This window comes from Trachemys scripta, chromosome 1, assembly GCF_013100865.1.
Source record: "Trachemys scripta elegans isolate TJP31775 chromosome 1, CAS_Tse_1.0, whole genome shotgun sequence".
Taxonomy (NCBI): Eukaryota; Metazoa; Chordata; order Testudines; family Emydidae; genus Trachemys; species Trachemys scripta.
In genome coordinates, this window is record NC_048298.1 from 4,976,533 (window position 1) to 4,994,793 (window position 18,261).

At 43.2% G+C, this 18,261-nt stretch overlaps 1 protein-coding gene across 2 annotated transcripts in view; it reads right to left on the reverse strand.

Moving 5' to 3' along the window:
- UBE2H (ubiquitin conjugating enzyme E2 H) overlaps positions 1-18,261 on the reverse strand; it is a 68,125-nt gene that overhangs the window by 18,968 nt on the left and 30,896 nt on the right. For both annotated transcript variants that reach the window (XR_004644886.1, XM_034763868.1), the window contains exons 2-4: positions 14,846-14,922; positions 14,009-14,083; positions 35-74 (exon numbers count right to left, since the gene is read on the reverse strand). Coding sequence is in view for 1 of the 2 variants with exons in the window: in XM_034763868.1 (XP_034619759.1) it covers positions 35-74; positions 14,009-14,083; positions 14,846-14,922 (192 nt within the window). In the remaining variant the exon portion in view is untranslated. The remainder of the gene's footprint in view (positions 1-34; positions 75-14,008; positions 14,084-14,845; positions 14,923-18,261) is intronic.

The following is an 18,261-nucleotide window of genomic DNA, read 5'->3' on the forward strand; positions in this document are numbered from 1 at the left end:
AATCAGAAATACCACATACTAAGGATTTACTTACGCTTCGTCAATATTGGGATGGAAAATTTTATTCATGAATCCTGTAAAGAGAGACAGTGGTTAACAGCAGAAAGTAGCCACAAAAAAGGAGCACACTTGGTAAGCACTTTACAGAAGAGAAGTGAGCCCTCGTTTGAATAATTTCAATGGAAACCTTGGCTTAGCTATATATAGCTATGTGACCTTTCAAATGTACAAGTCATATTTGACCCTAGGGTCCTCTGCTGTTCACTTCACCAAAGCCCCTGTTTATGGACAATTGTATTTCAAGGTTTTGCATCCAGTATTATCTTGAAAAATATTGCCCATCAGAACCATTAAGCACATGATTTTTTTTTTTTTTTTTTTTAAGATAAAATGCTTTACAAAGCTGTAGGGTTTTTGGAACAAACAAAAAGATCTAAGCTTAACATTTGCTCTAGGATTAAACCTTTTCTAAAATGGTCTTTCCAACAAAGGTCTTCTATAAACTTTCAATCTCAATATTAAGCAGCTTTCGTAAGGCATTTAGAGGCATCTGGTACTGCAGAAACATACAGTTAAGACTTGTCAACATTCAGTAGCAATACAGCAAGAGAACAATTGATACCTCAGGTCTTTAGAAAACACAGCAACAGAAGTGTTTCAATTTCAAGACTCAGGCAGTCTAAGAAGTGTGGTCTGAACTAAAAATAGTTACTATTTTGATCATGCTTTTTGTTCTGACTTCTAGTTTACAGAAATGAAAAATTCTATGGTTTGACAGCGACAAGAATGTCACAATAAAACTAACTTGCTTTGCACTTTAAGATTACATCTGCTAAACAGCACCCAGGGGCACATTTTTCAGCAGTTAGTGAACTAAGATTAAATTAACCTCATTATTGTTTGTAGCACCTATGATCTCTAGTCATGTACTTGGACCCCATTGTGCTGGGTGCTGTACAAATCCGGGCCAAAAAGCCTGTCCCTCTCCCAAAGAGCTTCCAATGTAAGTAAAAGAGAAGAGATGGATATAGGCAGGGAAAGAAAATGAGAATGTTGGTCAGCATGTTGGTCTACCAAACTCACTCTGCTCATTATATGCCTAGATGGCCCAGGCTAACTCCAAAATTGTACAGGTGAAGAGGCAAGTTTGTCTATCTAAGCACCACCCACACTTGACGTCTTGATCACACTTCTCCCAGGACTTATTCATTTCTTCATTGCTTCTTGACTGGAAAATTGCCACTCCCTCCCTTATATGATGTCCTAAGGCTCAAGTTCTCCAAATTTCGAGTGTCTCTTCTGCAAGAAGGAACACAACGCCCATTCCCCTTGCCCACCTTCCTAATTAGCTTCCTAATCCATTTTAAGATCTTATTCCAAATCTTAAAGATTCTCCACAGGACTTGTCCTCCATCTCAGACATCTTTTCCTCTAGGCCATCTGCATTCTAGGATACTTCCATCCCATGCCCTCCTCATTTTGTCCTTGATTATGAGTAGGCCCTTCAAGTCCCACACATTACTTGAAATTGTGCAGTCACTTAGTCCTCCACTATTACAGGTAGAGACGTGTTACCGTTTGAGTTAGTATAATGAATGTCGTCGTCTATATTTCCAAATAAAGACTAGGCATGGTTGAAATGACAGATAGATAGAGAACGATCCTTCAGTGAAGTGGAAGCTATACGTCTTAAATATAAAGCTCTTTTCCAGTTGGCTAAGAACTTTGGCATGTTCTCCATAACCATAACTTTAAATAATACAATACAGTAGGGGTAGGCAACCTATGGCATGCGTGCCAAAGGCGACACATGAGCTGATTTTCAGTGACACTCACACTGCCCAAGTCCTGGCCACTGGTCCGGGGGGCTCTGCATTTTAATTTAATTTTAAATGAAGCTTCTTAAACATTTTAAAAACTTTATTTACTGTACATACAACAATAGTTTAGTTATATATTAGACTTATAGAAAGAGACCTTCTAAAAACGTTAAAATGTATTACTGGCACGCAAAACCTTAAATTAGAGTGAATAAATGAAGACTCGGCACACCACTTCTGAAAGATTGCCGACCCCTGGAGTAGAGATTTGGCCAGGAAGATGTCATTAGATATCTGGGTGAGAGAACAGTTTCACGGGAGAGGATCAAGGGTGGAGATGGAGGAACTCGAAGGCAATGGATGTAGACTGTATTTGAGTTTGAAGGTGAAAGGAAGATGAGGTGTAAGTTAGAGAGGCAGATGGGGTCAAGGACTTTTTCCTTTTTAGGCTGGAAGAGACCAGAATAGGCTTGTATAGTGAGGGGAGGAAGCCAGATGAAAATTAGAAGAGGAGGGTAAGATGCCCTCCCTTGATATCAGGCACATGTATGTACTGAGTGCCTAACATGCTCCTTGCAAAAGTCTTCTTGATACTTCCCTGAAAGCCCTGAAGTAGCCATTTCTTTGGCTGACAGAGTCCAACGATACACAAATTTATTCTTGCACAGACCTCCTTTATATACACAACTTCGAGACTGCCAGTCTTTTCTTGGCTTCGCCAAACAAAGTTAGTTAACAGATCTGTAAAATTTCAAGAACTGGACAGATTTCAGTGGGCTCCTGGCACCTTAATGAAATTTCCTCTGAGATTTTGGCTCTCTGGGCAGAATGACAGTGAAGTGGTATCCTGATGTCTGAAATTTAAAAATATGAGCCTAAACCTGTCAACTATTCTCAGAGTCACTTTATACTTTTGAACCTACGAAAGTTTGTCCTTCACTGAAGAGGCCATAAGTGAACTTGTGTCTTACAGACTTAGGGTGACCAGATGTCCCGATAAAATCAGGATCGTCCTGATTTTGAGCTGTTTGTCCCGCGTCCCAACCGATCTTTGGTCGGGACCGCAATTTTTGTCCCGATATTTTGCGCCACCGGGATCACTCGGCCTTTTTTTTTTTTTTTTTTTTTTTTTTTTTCTCCTTTTCCTTTTCACTCGGCCGGCTGGCAGCACTCGGCCTTCCCCCCCCCGGTGTCCCGATTCCCGATATTTTCTTCATCTCCTCTGGTCACCCTATATGGACTAAGCGGCTATAGTAAGAAGCTATCTTGATAATCAAAATAAATTGAAGTTCACAAGGGACGACTTCTACAGAAACCAGTTGATCTCTCTGGTATGAGAAGCTACAGACTTCTGTATCTGAGGACAGACTCCCAAATTCTGTCATCTACTTCAGATGGCTTCTATGGACAGATTTGTGCATTCAGGGTACTGGCTTCTCGTTTTCTCAAAACCCTCACTAAAAACATGCATGATGGTAGCATGCCATAGAACTCAAACACCTTGCAAAGATGGCCCTCTGAATGGAGTATCCACAGCAATGTGCCACAAGGAATCACAGGATTGGAAGAGACCTTGAGAGGTCATCTAGTCCAGTCCCCTGCACTCATGGCAGGGGTAAGTATTATCTAGACCATACCTGACAGGTGTTTGTCTAACCAGCTCTTAAACGCCAATGATGGAGATTCCACAACCTCCCTAGGCAATTTATTCCAGTGCTTAACCACCCTGACAGTTAGGAAGTTTTTCCTAATGTCCAACCTAAACCTCCCTTGCTGCAATTTAAGCCCACTGCTTCTTGTCCTATCCTCAGAGGTTAAGAAAAACAGTTTCTCTCCCTCCTCCTTGTAACAACCTTTTATGTACTTGAAAACAGTTATGTTCCCTCTCTCAGTCTTCTCTTTTCCAGACGAAACAAACCCAATTCTTTCAATCTTCCCTCATAGGTCATGTTTTCTAGACCTTTAATAATTTTTGTTGCTCTTCTCTGGACTCTCTTGTCCACATCCTTTGTCCACATCCTTCCTGAAATGTGGTGCCCAGAACTGGACACAATACTCCAGTTGAGGCCTAATCAGTGCAGAGCAGAGTGGAAGAATTACTTCTAGTGTCTTGCTTACAACACACCTGCTAATACATCCCAGAATGATGTTTGCTTTCTTTTTTTGCAACAGTGTTACACTGTTGACTCATATTTAGCTTGTGGTCCGCTTTGACCCCCCAGATCTCTTTCCGCAATGCTCCTTCCTAGGTAGTCATTTCCCATTTTATAGGTGTGCAACTGATTGTTCCTTCCTAAGTGGAGTACTTTGCATTTGCCTATCCATAAGGCTTGTTAGCTTTCTTTGACAAGGTATCAGGTTTGTTTGACACGATTTGTTCTTGACAAATCCATATGCTGACGGTTACTTATCACCTTATTATCTTCTAGATGTTTGCAAATTGATTGCTTAATTATTTGCTCCATTTTCTTTCCGGGTACTGAAGTATGCTGACTGGTCTGTAATTCACTGGGTTGTCCTTATTTCCCCGTTTTTTAGATTGGCACTATATTTGCCTCTTTCCAGTCTCCTGGAATCTCTCCCGTTTTCCATGACTTTTCAAAGATAATCGTTAATGGGTCAGATATCTCCTCGGTCAGCTCCTTGAGTATTCTAGGATGCATTTCATCAGGCTCTGGTGACTTGAAGACATCTAATTCGGCTAAGTAATTTTTAACTTGTTCTTTCCCTATTTTAGGATCTTCTGATCCTACCTCATTTTCACTGGTATTCACTGTGTTAAATGTTCAATCACCACCAACTTTCTTGATGAAAACCGAAACAAAGAAGTCATTAATCACCTCTGCCATTTCCACATTTTCTGTTATTGTTTTGCCCCCCCTCATTGAGTAACAGGCCTACCCTGTCCTTGGTCTCTTCTTTAAGACTTCTTTAAGCAGACATCAAGGATGGTTTCTGGAGATAGTGATCAGCCAAGTAAGATGGGGCTATGAATAGCCCAAAGATAGGGTTTAAAGTACTGGCAGTGCTTGCTCACCATCACAAACTACTCTCTCTCAGATATACTTTTCCTTAGAGGCAGAGCAAGTTTACCAAGATGACTAGTTGCTATCTTGAAAGGCAACTGTCCTGGTCCTACCTGATGAACTGGAGCCAAAAGCTCTTTCCGTTGAAGGCATATTTCATATTTTAATTGCTTTTTAGGTCATTCAAACTTTAGGATATATCTACACTGGAAATAAACACTGTAGTGCCAAGTCTCAAAGCCGAGGTCAAGTGACTTAAGCTCGGGCTGTGGGGCTAAAAATAGCAGTTTAGACATTCCCACTCGGGCTGCAGCCGGACTCCAAGACCCACCCCCCTCTTCAGGTCTCAGAGCCCAGGCTCCAGCCCGAGTGGGAACCTCTACACTGCTATTTTTAGCCCCGCAGTGTAAGCCTCACAAGCCAGAGTCAATTGACCCCAGGCTCTGAGACTCTGTATCCTGAGTTCTTCTTTCCAGTGTAGACATGCCTTTGGAGTTTAACACCACGGATTGTTTGAGACAGACTGTCCTGCCTGCATCAGGGCCAACTGTCCACCTCGTCAGGTGGAATGACTGCTTTGGTCCTGGAAATATGGTAGTGCGGGAGGAAGAATCAACGGGAACATTGACTGGAAGCTGTCTCACTATCCCTTCCACCACTGCAATTGCACAAACTACCTGCAGTGCTAGCCCGTAGCAGCTGAGCCATTCTTGCACCAGTTGCTACTTCCCCTCCATATCAGGAATTGGCTGCAATCCACCATGCATTGCCTCAAAGGGCAGCCCATCACTTATCTGTGCTCAAAGTACAGCCAGTTAGCCGGTAGGTTGTGAGAGGTCCCAAGAAGACTTTTTCTGATGCATAGTACAGCCCTCTAACAAGAGCAGGGAGAGGTAGCCCTGCTGACACAAACAAGACAAGAAAAGGGCACGAACATAGCAAGTTTCAACTTTCAGAGTTGTCTCTTCCCTCTTGACAAGGAAACAACCTTATGGGACTGAACTGCACCAGGAATAAAGCAATGCCACCTTTAAAAGGAGTTCAGACCATGTCAGTGGAACCTAGCAGAAGTGTAGCCAGTTTATATCCAATTGTTTTTGGTTTCAACCTTATACCTCCCTCCCAGGTCCCCATGGGGGTATTCATCTCACAGGTCAAGGCCAGTTGGACTTTTTAACCTCATTCCTGCCTGACCCACTATGGCAGCAGAGTCACATCTCTCTTATGTAACGTGCCTCTGTTACTGCCACACGGACAGCCAAATACCATAACCAGCTTCGGTACAAGCTGGCCATTCCTGACCCAGTATCTCAGAGCAGTAGTTAACATCCTGTTAGAGTGATGTAATGGTTCAGTCAGACTATAGCACAACTCTGTGATTGTGCTCTTGCCTCTGAACCGAGATGTAGTGGGTTCAGACCATACACTGGTTAAGCGTCTGGTGTGCTGGGACTGCTGCCTATCATGCTGACCAACACTGTATCATTGTTTCCTTGTATTCCCCCATCTGTTGTCTGTATCTGTCGTCTTGTCTTATACTTAGGAGTGCAAGCTCCTGGGGGGTAGGGACCATCTTTCTGTGCTGTGTTTGTACAGCACCTAGCACAACAGGGTGGTGGATGCTATCAGAATACAAATAAGAATGGAGTTAGGGTCATATGTAATGCAGACAAAGAATGGGAGGGAGGAATACCAGTATTTATAGGTGCCATCTTCCAGAAGAGCTCTCAAAAACTGTGTAGTGTGATCTAGAGGGGACCAAGAACAGGGCTAGAAGCCAGACCTCAATTCTAATCCCAGCTCAGCACAGACTCTCTCTGTGAACTCAGGCAAGTCATTTCATCTGTGTCAGTTTCCCTGGCTGTAAAGTGGGGATAACTACCCACCTCACAGGGGATGGAGGATTACTACCTTGTGCACAGCTCTGCATTAGGTAACCTCTTCCCCTTGCCAATGAAAGTTACGGATAAAGGTTATTTTAAGAAGTCTCAGGTTAAGAGATTATTCAGCATATTAACTGGTAATATCAGACAAATAGTGCTGTTTGCACTGCACTACCTTAGCACAGAGGCATTCATTACACAACGGTAGAGGTCCTGGAATCTGGTATTCCAGCTCTGGACCACAGAGCCTATTTTAGTACAGGATTTGACTGTTTGTTTACCTCTAAGCATTTTAAGCTAAGTGTGAAATGTGCTTTATAACACCAAATCACTAACAAAACAGCTTGGGACAGTTTACATTGCAGCCATCACAAGTAATGTAAACTGTCCCACAGCTATTTTTATTACAGTACTTTTCACATTTGTAGCATTTTTAATACAGTATCTTAGATACTTCTGCAACATTATACCTCCAAGCTTTGATGTATAAATAGATGGGGAAACTCAGCTAGAGAGGTTAAATGACTTGTCTTTAGTCACAGCAAAACAGTGGCAGACCTGAGATCTCAGGACTCCTAGTCTTGGGTTAATCATTAGATAATTCCTTTCCTAACTAGGAAGACACTATTTACCAATTTAACTAAAATCAAGGTTAAAGAGCAGATTCTAGAAAATCTAGCAAAACCTGCAGAACTGCCAAGTGGGAATTGTTCCAAGAGTCAATTCACCTTATTGCTTAGGTAAACTGTCACATGACACACAGGCTTCAGTGACTGGCACAAGGGACATTGTGAATCTGTGCCAAGTCATGCTGAAAGCAGCTTCTACATTTTGTCAACCTGTTTCCACCATTCCCTGACTGTGGCAGGGAAGCTGTACTGGAGTGTTCCGTATGTGTCAACAGAACAGAATGGAGGAGTGGATACATATTGCCTTCTGGTGTTTCATCCTTCCCTCTATATTTGAAGGAATGGGCATTTTCAAGTTTTTTATAGGTTAGAATAAGAACTGGTATATACGTGCAAGAGCAAATTCAGAATGATCAGGGGTGATAAGTGACTCATGAAATTTTAAGTAGCAATTTGTAAGGCAATCCAGCTAGGAGCTGGAAGTAAAAATAGAACTTGCAGTAAAGAATAAAAATTGAATACAGCCTAGGAGATATCTGATCTTGTATAGTGTTGCCAAGAACTATTAAATAGCTACCATGTTTCACACCAGAAGTGGCTGCACTGATCCCTATATATAGTAGGTAGTTTACTTTGGGATGAAAGGTGCTATTTAAATGCAAGATACTGTGGCTAAATTAGAAAAGCCACAGAAATGGAGGGGAAACAAGGAGTTGATATATTAATATATGGAAGTTATTTTGAGATACAATTGTGGTCTTTTGGAATATTATGTGCACTTATAGCCAAAACACTACAGAGAAAAGATAGTAATAAAGAACCAAAGTGATTCCAGCAAAACAGAGAAGCTTTTAGATGCCAAAACAGGAATTCAGGCTCCTAAGTTTCCATTTCTTCTACAAGCCATTGGCAACATCACTTAACATCTGAGTAGGGCAGGAAATACTTGTCTTGGGTTTGTGTGTTTGTGGCATCCAGAACAGAGACCCATTAAATCCTAATCTCAGCCTTTGGAAGTTTAAGAGATAATTACTTATTTTTTACATTTACACCAAGTATTCTCATGATTTGGGATCTTGAAACAGTACATTTAAAAACATTTCTCAATTCTCCTTTTAAAAACAGGAAGAAGCTAAAGAGCATGTTCTCCTGAAGATATCAAATCCTAAAGGAAAAATGAAAGGCCAACAGGGTATTTGAAATAGTAAACAGCTCAAAACCGGAGAAAGAGAAAGAACCAACTTCTACGTCTGACAGAACTTTTTTTTTTTTTTTTTTTAAATAAATGTGCAGGGGGTGGAATAATGAAACCAACTGCCAAGGACATGATTAAAAGCAGCTTAAACCAATGTCAAAAGCTAACTAGACAAATTTCTGACAAAATCAACTATTTAAAAAATATTGCAAGTTTTAGAGTTGTCTGAATTGGGTGGATTCAATTTAACTCACGCTGCCACTAAAATCCTGGCCCTTGAGTAAATTTGCTCAGTTTTTCCACACTTGACGCCTCAAGATCAGAGTCACAGCCGGACACAAGGATGTTGGGCTTATATACATGCATTCTAAAAGGAAATGCCAGTTTCTGATAAAAATGCACTTGCTTTGAAAGAAAAATCAGATCTTGCATCAAGACTATTTTGAGCCTGGTAGCTTCAGTGAGTTATATGACAGGCACAAAGATAACATGAATATGCATAGTCAGAAGTAGGTGGCAAGTACCCACAGGCCAAGATAATGAAAGCTGCAAATGCATTAGTGATGACAACTTCCATTTCTATTGCTCCTTTCATGCAGGAAGAGCCCAGGATGCTTTATAAGCTATAAATGGGAAGCATTTGGGAGAGTGCCACCTCTGGGGTGAGGAATTATTTAATACAGGACAACAATATTACAAAGCTGAATAGGAAAGGAAGTAATTCCTTACACACATTCAGTTATATAAGGCAAACAATGACCAAAACTGGAAAGCAGCCACCACACCAGGGCTAATACTTCTCCTGCAAGAAGTGCCATATGATCTTCAAAGCCAAGCAGGCAGGATTTCAGTTTTAAATCTATTCTGAAAGAGATTTTCCAGCAGCACAGAGTCACTAATACCTGCCTGGAGCTGGGGTTTAATATTAAATCAAGAAGAGCAACATATGAATTATCTACACCACTTCTTGAAGCATCTGGATTTTCCATTGAGGTTCACCTTCTGGGTACTAACCCAGCCCAACCCCTGTTTAACAAACTGAACAAAGTTATTTTCAGTTACACTTCTCTAAGGAGAATACATTGAAGCTCCCAGTAGTGTGGTGGGTCAAATTCTTGTGCACTTACTCTGTGCCATGTTGGAATAAAAACTGGTTTCTAAAAGGTTGGAAACTGTCTACTGGAGTCCACTTTAAGCACAGGACGGACTAAACACTTCATCAAGAGCACCTTGGAATATGCAATACACTTCCCCAAGCCACTATGCTACTTTGTTGGAAAAATATGTTACATTCCAGTTCACATTAACAGTTTCTAAAACTTGAATGGACTATACCCAAGTTCTTCCAGAGCACTAGAGAGAAACAGGGAAAGCTGCGAAAAGAGCACTCGTTTTAAAGTTTCAACATACAAGGTATAATTTATTAAGGAGAAAAGGGAACTAGTTCTATTTTATATGATCCACTGATGTACACAGACAATTTACACTGCCTTCTGCATGCAACTGGCGTAGCGTAATCCATATCCGTAGTGCTCTAGCGAGTGCAGTGACTAAACTTCGTGTGTCTGCCATAGGCAGTCGTGTCATCTGTTTATAGGAATCTCCATCACGCTGAAATGATCTTGCCTTTTCTCCTTTGGTTACAGATCAGTAAACTAGTTAGACCAAACCAGAGAAGAATCTTGCCAGTTAAACCATATTCATTAATTTCCCCAAATTCCAGTGATCCCAGGCTTGGGGTAGGGCAAATAGTGTCTTCTACCTCTTGCCCCATGGGAACTGAAGAGAGTACCATTGGCTGAACAGCACACAACCCAGATGTAGGTTACTGCTGTGTTTCCTCTGACTCTTACTCACAAGCCTCCTTCAAACCTGGCACAGCTTCTAGTTGAGGATGACTGGACACAGCTCCTCCAAAGCTTCCATCACTCCCTGCATCAGTCAGATTCGTTACTAGAGAATGGCGTGAGGTACTTTCTCCCTCTCTCCACAAGAACATTATATTGAAATCTTGCTGTCCCTGGAGAGAAGGCCCAAAAGTTCACTCAGCTCTGGCTCTAGCCTATAAGCCAGACTGAGGTGCAGGAGTAAAGGGTGGCAGAAATGTAACCCAATGAAAATACAAACCTCCTCCCTGTTGCAGCTGCCTTATTGCCTCCTCTGGATACTAGTGTCTTCTGTACTCTCCCCCTGGCAGGGATTGCCCAATTCCACTCCCAGCTGAAGCTCCCTCCTCCCAGAAGTTCTTGTGCTGAGCAGCTGATAGGAATTCAGCTCACTGTGTCAGGTCTGTTTGGTTTAGTCTCAGAGCTAGCTTAGCATTCATCAATTACGTAGGGAGGCTGTTGAATCTTCAACATTGGAGGTTTTTTTAAGAGCAGATCAGACACCTATCAGGGACGGTCTAGACAATACTTAGTCCTGCCTCGGTGTAAGGGAACTGACACTTGTTGACCTATCAAGGTCCCTTTCAGCCCGACAATTCTATGATTTATTCAGCCTGGAGACTCTGCTCAATGTCACTCCACCCAGCCGGTAACCTGGGCTGCTAGCAGCCTTCTCTCAAGAAGAGGAGAGGATGGACCCCAGAGCAGCAGACACTTCAATGGGGGAGGAAGTGCTTTGACAGCCATAAGTGGGTATTTGTGAGGCAGAGTATGAGTGCAAGAGGGGATCTGGTGAGGTAAGAATGGGGGTACTGACACTCATCAAGACAACGAACAATGAACTTGCAATCAAACATGCTCAATTTGCAAGCAAAAAAGATGTTCTCTCTAACTGTCAGCTCTGCTAATTCAGTCTACTTCTATCTCTGATCCCAGGTTGTTTTCTACCTGTCAGAGCACAACCAGTACTAAAGGTTCTCCAGGAGAAATGATGTCCTCAACACCACCAGTGCAATGTCACTATCTTCCATGTAATTGACTGGAACCTAACAAACACCTGATGTACAAGGAATAGAATCTGGCTTACTTTTAGCTGTGTAGGCTCTGCAGGGCTTATGGGAGCAAAATTTATTTTTGCAGCTAAGTCAGCAGCGTGACTCCAATACACACAAGGAGCAGATCCGTTGAGTGAGTTTTCAGAGTAGAATTACACTTTGGAATTAAACTTTTTATCAATGTGTTAAATTAAATAAGATAGGCAGAGGTTGTGTGCTTACTGCAATTTGTCGAGGGCAGCCTCTCACTCATCTAAAATTGCTGGCATGGCAATGCACTATACTTATAGTCTGCAAACAGATACAATCATTTATGGGGGGGTTAGGGGGGAGGGGGGAGAATGATTTGATGGGAGAATGATTTTATAGCACCCTGTTGGGTGTTTTGCACTTCTCAGAGAGACAGGCCCCAACCTGAAGAGTTTACAATTGAAAAGATATGACGACTCCAGGGTGGACATATAACCTACGCCTGCTTGTCCCCCATCTAGTGGCACCTAGACCATGTAGAGCAGTGGTTCTCAACCTGCAGCCCAATCAGCACACACCTGCGGCCCACATGACATCCTCAGGGCCATAACTAGGGCAGGGTGGGAGGGATACCTGCCCTGGGCACGAAGCTAGGCACAGAGCTGGTTGCAAAAAAGGGGCAGCACAGGTCCCCTCCCCCCACCCGGCAGGAGGCTAGGACGCTCAGCACCCCCGATCCCGCAGGTCGAGTGACCCTGGCTTGAGCAGACTCCCCAGCACTAGAACTGCAGTGGCAGGCAGGGCAACTGAGCTAGCTGCAATTGAGGTAAGAGACCAGTGGGCATGGGGAGGGTGGTGCATGGGGGACAGACTAGGTGGGGGGACTGGAGGCAGTCCCTGGATGGAGGGCTAGGCACAGGGGCACAATCCCTGGATGGGGGGGTTGAGTGCCAGGGGGCAGTCCTTGGGGGGGCTGAGAGATGATGGGGAGCAGTCCTTGGGTGGGGGACTAGATGCTGGAGGGGGCTGTCCCTGGGAGAGCCATCCTGTCCTGGACAGGGCATCCTGTCCCTGCAGGGAAAGCAGGTGTACAGGCCCAGTGTTGGAGGGGATCTGGATGCTGAGGGGACAGTCCCAGGGGAGTTGGGTGATGAGGGGCAGTGAGAGGAAGGCCAAATGGTGATAGCATAAGATCACGTGGTTATTCAGATTAGACATGCATACAAGAATTTTTATATAAAAGTAAGAGAGATACAAGATGGGGAATAATGACCCTGTCTATACACAATGGGCATAGCTAATATGAAGGACCAGAAAGATTAGTTTGCACGCAAGAGGCAAAGGTTTTAAATAAAAAACAGTCTCCACGTAAGAGTATTAAGTAATCAGCAAATACCCACTGTCTTCATATCAGGATGTTAGGATTGGAAGGGACCCACCTACTCCAACCCACTTTGTCAAGTTTCCACATCAATTTTCCTCAAGCTGTTCTCAGTTCTTTAGATGGAAGATTCCGCAAAATACTTCAGTGGATTGAACTACAAGTTTGCCCTTTCAACGGGCAACTATCATATCACTCCATGAGTTAGCAGCACCTATTTCATAACCCAAGAAAGGGATGTTGAAACCTCATCATGTAGCTGTATTTGATTCAATTTTTCAAACAATACTAGCTATTTTTTATTCATCATTTTCAAACTATTGGAGAAGTTTAAAAATACTGAAATTAGATCACCGCTATTCAAGACTGAAAGACACAATGGACATGCCCTAAAATAAGAACTCTGGCTTACCAAGATATTGATTTGTTCAATGTGAACAAGGATAATTACTAGTTCAGCCAAATGGGCACGACCCAATTTTATAGTGTTGCTGCTATTCTGACCATAGCAGCAACAGAGACCTACATTGTTTCACATGCTACAAGAACATTGTTATTAGTAAAACCGAGAAGATTAGTAAAATCGGGTTTCAGCTTCTGTATTTCAGGCCTCCAAATCATGCTGCTGGAAAGAAGGTCACCGATAGCCTACTTCTGAATCTGAGATCAATCCAAGAATGCACATTACATCATAAAATGCACACAGAACGTACGGCACGTTAATGAATAATGCTATCTAGATACCTGTGAGTGCACCCCACTGCATTCACTGTAAGCATCTGAGCTTCTCAAACATTAATGAATTTATCTTTACAGTCCTGGGAGATAGGAAAGTATCCCCATTTTTACAGAACTGAGACGGTAACTTGCCCAATATCACAGGAAAGTCTGTAGCTCAGTCAGGGACTGAATCCAGACTTTCTAAATCCCAGTCCAGTAATTTATGTACAAGACCATCCTTCTATACTTTAATGTTAATATTATGCTTTAACGTTAAGGTTATCAGAAACCTGCAGAAGGCCTCTGACTTCAGTAAAGTCGCTACATAAAAATCAATGAAAAAGTAATTACAGTAATTGTTGGTAAATGCTATAAAATAGTAGTTAGCGTCTCTACTACATGAGCAACAAGACAGATTTAGATTGGAAGCAATGCTTGGTTACCTATAGATGGGGATTTGAAAGGGTATTTATCAGGAAGGTCCACTCTAACTTTCCACACTCCACCTTCATATGGTGCTGCAATCAGAGAAAAATGCAGGTGTTAGACATACTGCAGAACTCTGCCTAGAATAAAAGCACAATGGCATTAAGTAAAAAAAAAAAAAAAAAAAAAAAAAGACCTGGAAAAATAATTACCATTTAGAGTAAGCCCTCATGTCAAACCTCCTTTCTTTGACACAGAGCACAGATAGAAAAACCTATAGTAATGGCCATTCCCCCAAGGTGTGAAGGGCATTGGTCTCTATTGAAGCTCTGATTTTAACTGATACTAAATTAGTTTTCAGCACAAAGGGCCAAGAGTCTTATTCAGACCACAAAAATGTTAGAATAATCTACTTACCCTGAGAGACATTACTAATTTAAGACACATTACAGACCCAGCAAGAGAGCTAATTCTTTTGGAAAAATCTATCTTTGCCTTCAATCTTGTTTACAAGCACTTTATAAAATTCGACCGACAAGCCAGATTTTCCAAGGTGCCAAACCCCAGGAGTGGTGTCACTCAGGACCTTTGAAATTTAAGCTCTATTTTAAGATAATGCTGTGGCTTTGCACAGCAGTCAAAACTACCAACCTGCCATTCCGCTAAGAGAGAGGATGATGTTCACCCAATATTAGGTTTGAAATTCAGCGCTCATCCCCATCTTCCCCTATTGTCAGCTGGGAGAAATCGGACAGGTTGTGGTCAAGATGCAACCTAAGTGCAATGACATCCCTTGACCTCTTGCTCCAACTTCCAGTTTCCAGACATCATAATGGCACAGGACATGTACTTACTTCCTTGTGGTCCATAAAACTTCACTACAAATTCATTGAGTCCTCCTAGGATTGTGACTTCATGTTTGCTCTCAATACTGATGTATTAAGTAAAGGAAAATATGAAATCTAGATGACAACATATTAACCCAAATAGTCATAACCCTTACTGGAAACTTGGCACACTGAACAGTCTAAAACTTAATATTCAGAATATCTTTACCAGTGGTTCTCAACTTGCAGCCCATGGGCTGCTTGCAGCCCAATCAGCACACAGTTGCGGCCCATGTGACATCCTCAGGGCCACACAGATAGTATGGGATGTGGCCTACGATGGTAACTAGGTTGAGAACCACTGATCTTTACAGACATTAAATTTAATAGCCTTGAAATATATTTGAACAATCCAATTATTAATGGACGTTAGTTCCATAAGTGTTAAAGGGAGTTCCCTGCCTCCACCCCTACCCCCTGTTAAGTAGAACAAAGTAAACTTCCCATACTTTACTCTTTAACATTGGAGTGGTAACAGTGTTCAGAACTTGAAAACTCCAGGAAGCTCTCTCTGATGAGTTGGGAAGGAGAGGGACCATTGCTATCTGTTTCTGCAGAATCTATGCTTTCATTAAAAACTGAACTCTTTGTCAGCACCACCTTAGTGACTGGTGTGCAGCTGAGCAGGGGAATTACAATTTAGAAACAATGGTAGCTCAGATATGAAAGGATGAAACCTTGATTGCACTTGCCCACACTGAAGTCTGAACCATAGGATGACCATCTTCGATGGGGCAAGGCCATGGTTTAAAGACAACCCTCTTCCCCGCTCAAATGCATTAGGGCAACATCCACTAAACAGGAAGAGTGCAACTTTTCTTGCCAATCACATTTTAGTTTCTAAGTTGGTATTAACTGTTTATACTTTTAAGCAGAGTTTTCCCGCATGTCTCTTCTATGACAATGGCAAGTCCTGGTGCATTCAATTCTACTTGGCTGCCTAGTGCTGTCAGATGGCCTCCCACTGAAAGAATGCAAATTATGGCAATCTAAAGTTAATTTGATTTGCAATGCCAAAAAAACAAGGTCTCTAGAGAGATGGCAGAGGGGCCGATTATGATGTGCTGGTACAACACTAAAAGAACTATTTTTAAGCATTAAGTTATATTACCTTACAAAAAATCAAAGCAGCCAGTGCTTTGTGGAGAAGGGAATACAGCACTGAAAGGCAAAAAGCTTTGGATTCAGTAACAAGTTAAAACAATTAACAGTGATGTTTCAGTCTCCTAGTCTGCTAAAGTATTCCAATATAAAACAGTGTTAATCGATTGTGAATATGACCCAACAGCAATTGCTTTTAATCAATAATTTTAATACATGAGTTCTGAGGGAGGCATCAGGAGCATTAACCGTCAGGGAATCCAGCTTCTACTCCCATATGAACTTAGGTTACTTATGTAACTTAAGTATTGCCCCTATTTTACAAATGGAGAACCTTCATTGCAAAGCACTTTGAAAGCTTCTGATGAGAGGAGCTGAGCACTATAAGGGTCAAAACATTCCTTTAGACTAAAAGGAATGCACGACATGGAGAGAATTTCCATTTTTACAAGCAAGATGCTTCAGGTTGTCCTCCAAGAGCTCCCAGCACCCCCAATACACAGAAAGCTTTTCTACTCAACAGTATGTTAAAATATAAATATTTATGCTGGCACCTTTCCATCTCAAGGCACTGTGCAAACAATCCTCCATTCATCCCGGTGACATAAGTAAACCCATTTTATGGATTGGTTCAAATCAAGTTAGAAAACTTACCAACAGCTACTGAGTGAGAGAGAGTTAGAACTAGAATTAGGGACTTCCCAAGCTCCCAGCTCACTGCTCTATCCACCAGACCACACTCTGTTAAGTCTATTTCAAGGGTCTCAAAACCCCGGCCTGCGGGACGTCTGCGGCCTAAGAACCTCCCCAATGTGGCCCGCGGAGCTCCAGCAATTTTGGGGCTGGGTCTCTCCCTTGGCCCCGCCTGCCGCCCCCGGGGGCTCCCCCCCCCCACGTGTCCCCCGGGCGATTTAAAATGGTCCAGGGCCCCACCCACCACCGGCAGTGCAGCAGAGCTGAGCGGCTTCCTGTGCGCTTGCTCCACGTGGCTGCCAGCCCCTCCCTGTGGCCCCAGGGCAAGGCTGAGCCTCTGCCCACTGCCCCCACCCTTCGCGCCCCTGCAGCCAATGGAAGCTGCGGGGCCAGTGTCTGGGGGCAGCAGTGCGCGAAGGACCCCGAGCCCGTCCCGCCTTGGAGCCCCAGGTAAGCGCCACACCCCCGACCCCTCCCAGAGCCTGCACCCCCTCCCCACACACCCTCAGCCCTCAAATTCCCTCCCAGAGACTGCACCTCCTCCCCCTTCCCACACACCCGCTCCCACCCCCAAACTCCCTCCCAGAGCCTGCACCCCTCCCCTTCCCAGAGCCTGCAACCCCACCCCCTCCTCCTGCACTCCCACCCCCTGTTCCAGCTGGCACCTAGCACCCAAACTCCATCCCAGACCCTGCACCCCAGACCCCCTCCCCCACCCAAACTCCCTGCACCCCAATCCCCTAACCTCCTTCCCCACCCAAACTCCCTCCCAGAGCCTTAGGCAGGTGGGGGGTGGAGTTTGGGGGGGAGGAGTTTTGGGGGGCAGGTTCTGGGTGGCATGAGTGACATTATTGGCCCACTGGGAGGATTTGAGGACTGGCACTGACCCTAAGGTAAATTGAGTTTGAGACTCCTGGTCTATTTACTTCGGAACAGTCACCCTCAGCATCAAAAATATTCCATTAAGAGTTGATCTTGTAACCGGAAGTGTTAAGTCAAATTCTTAAAAGGATTGTTAGGGCAGGAGAGAAACATTGTTTTCAGATGGCACCTGACAAGTCAGAGTGGTAAACAACACAGGGCAAGTCCTGTAATGGCTCCTGTGATAAAGGTAGCAGGAAGACTCACTTTGGGTAGCTAATATTGCTGTCTCACCGGCTCAGAAAGGTTGGCATGCAAAGTTCGGACAGCAAGCTAACAGGAATTCATATTAAGGGACAACTGTCAGCTTCTTTTTATTTTGGGTCTATGTGTATACAGGGAGAGAGATTCCACCACCACCTTCCAGAAAAAAAGAGTTGCTACTATTCAGCCCTGACACACTGAGGTTAAGTTTCCCAGGGCAAGAAGGGCTCCCACCCCATAAACATGAACTACAGGTGTGGAAGTTTGGGCCTTTACATGAATCTGTCAGGGTGAAGCATAAGAGTAAAACATTCATATTAAAAGAGCATATTAACACTTATTCAGCTTTCAGAGTCCATTTAATACAAGAGGGTCTAGTTAAGACTAATCAAACATCACTTAGTAAGAAAGTCCTGTGAGTCTGACTTTAGGAACCAAACTTTTGAAGCATCTGTTGTACACAA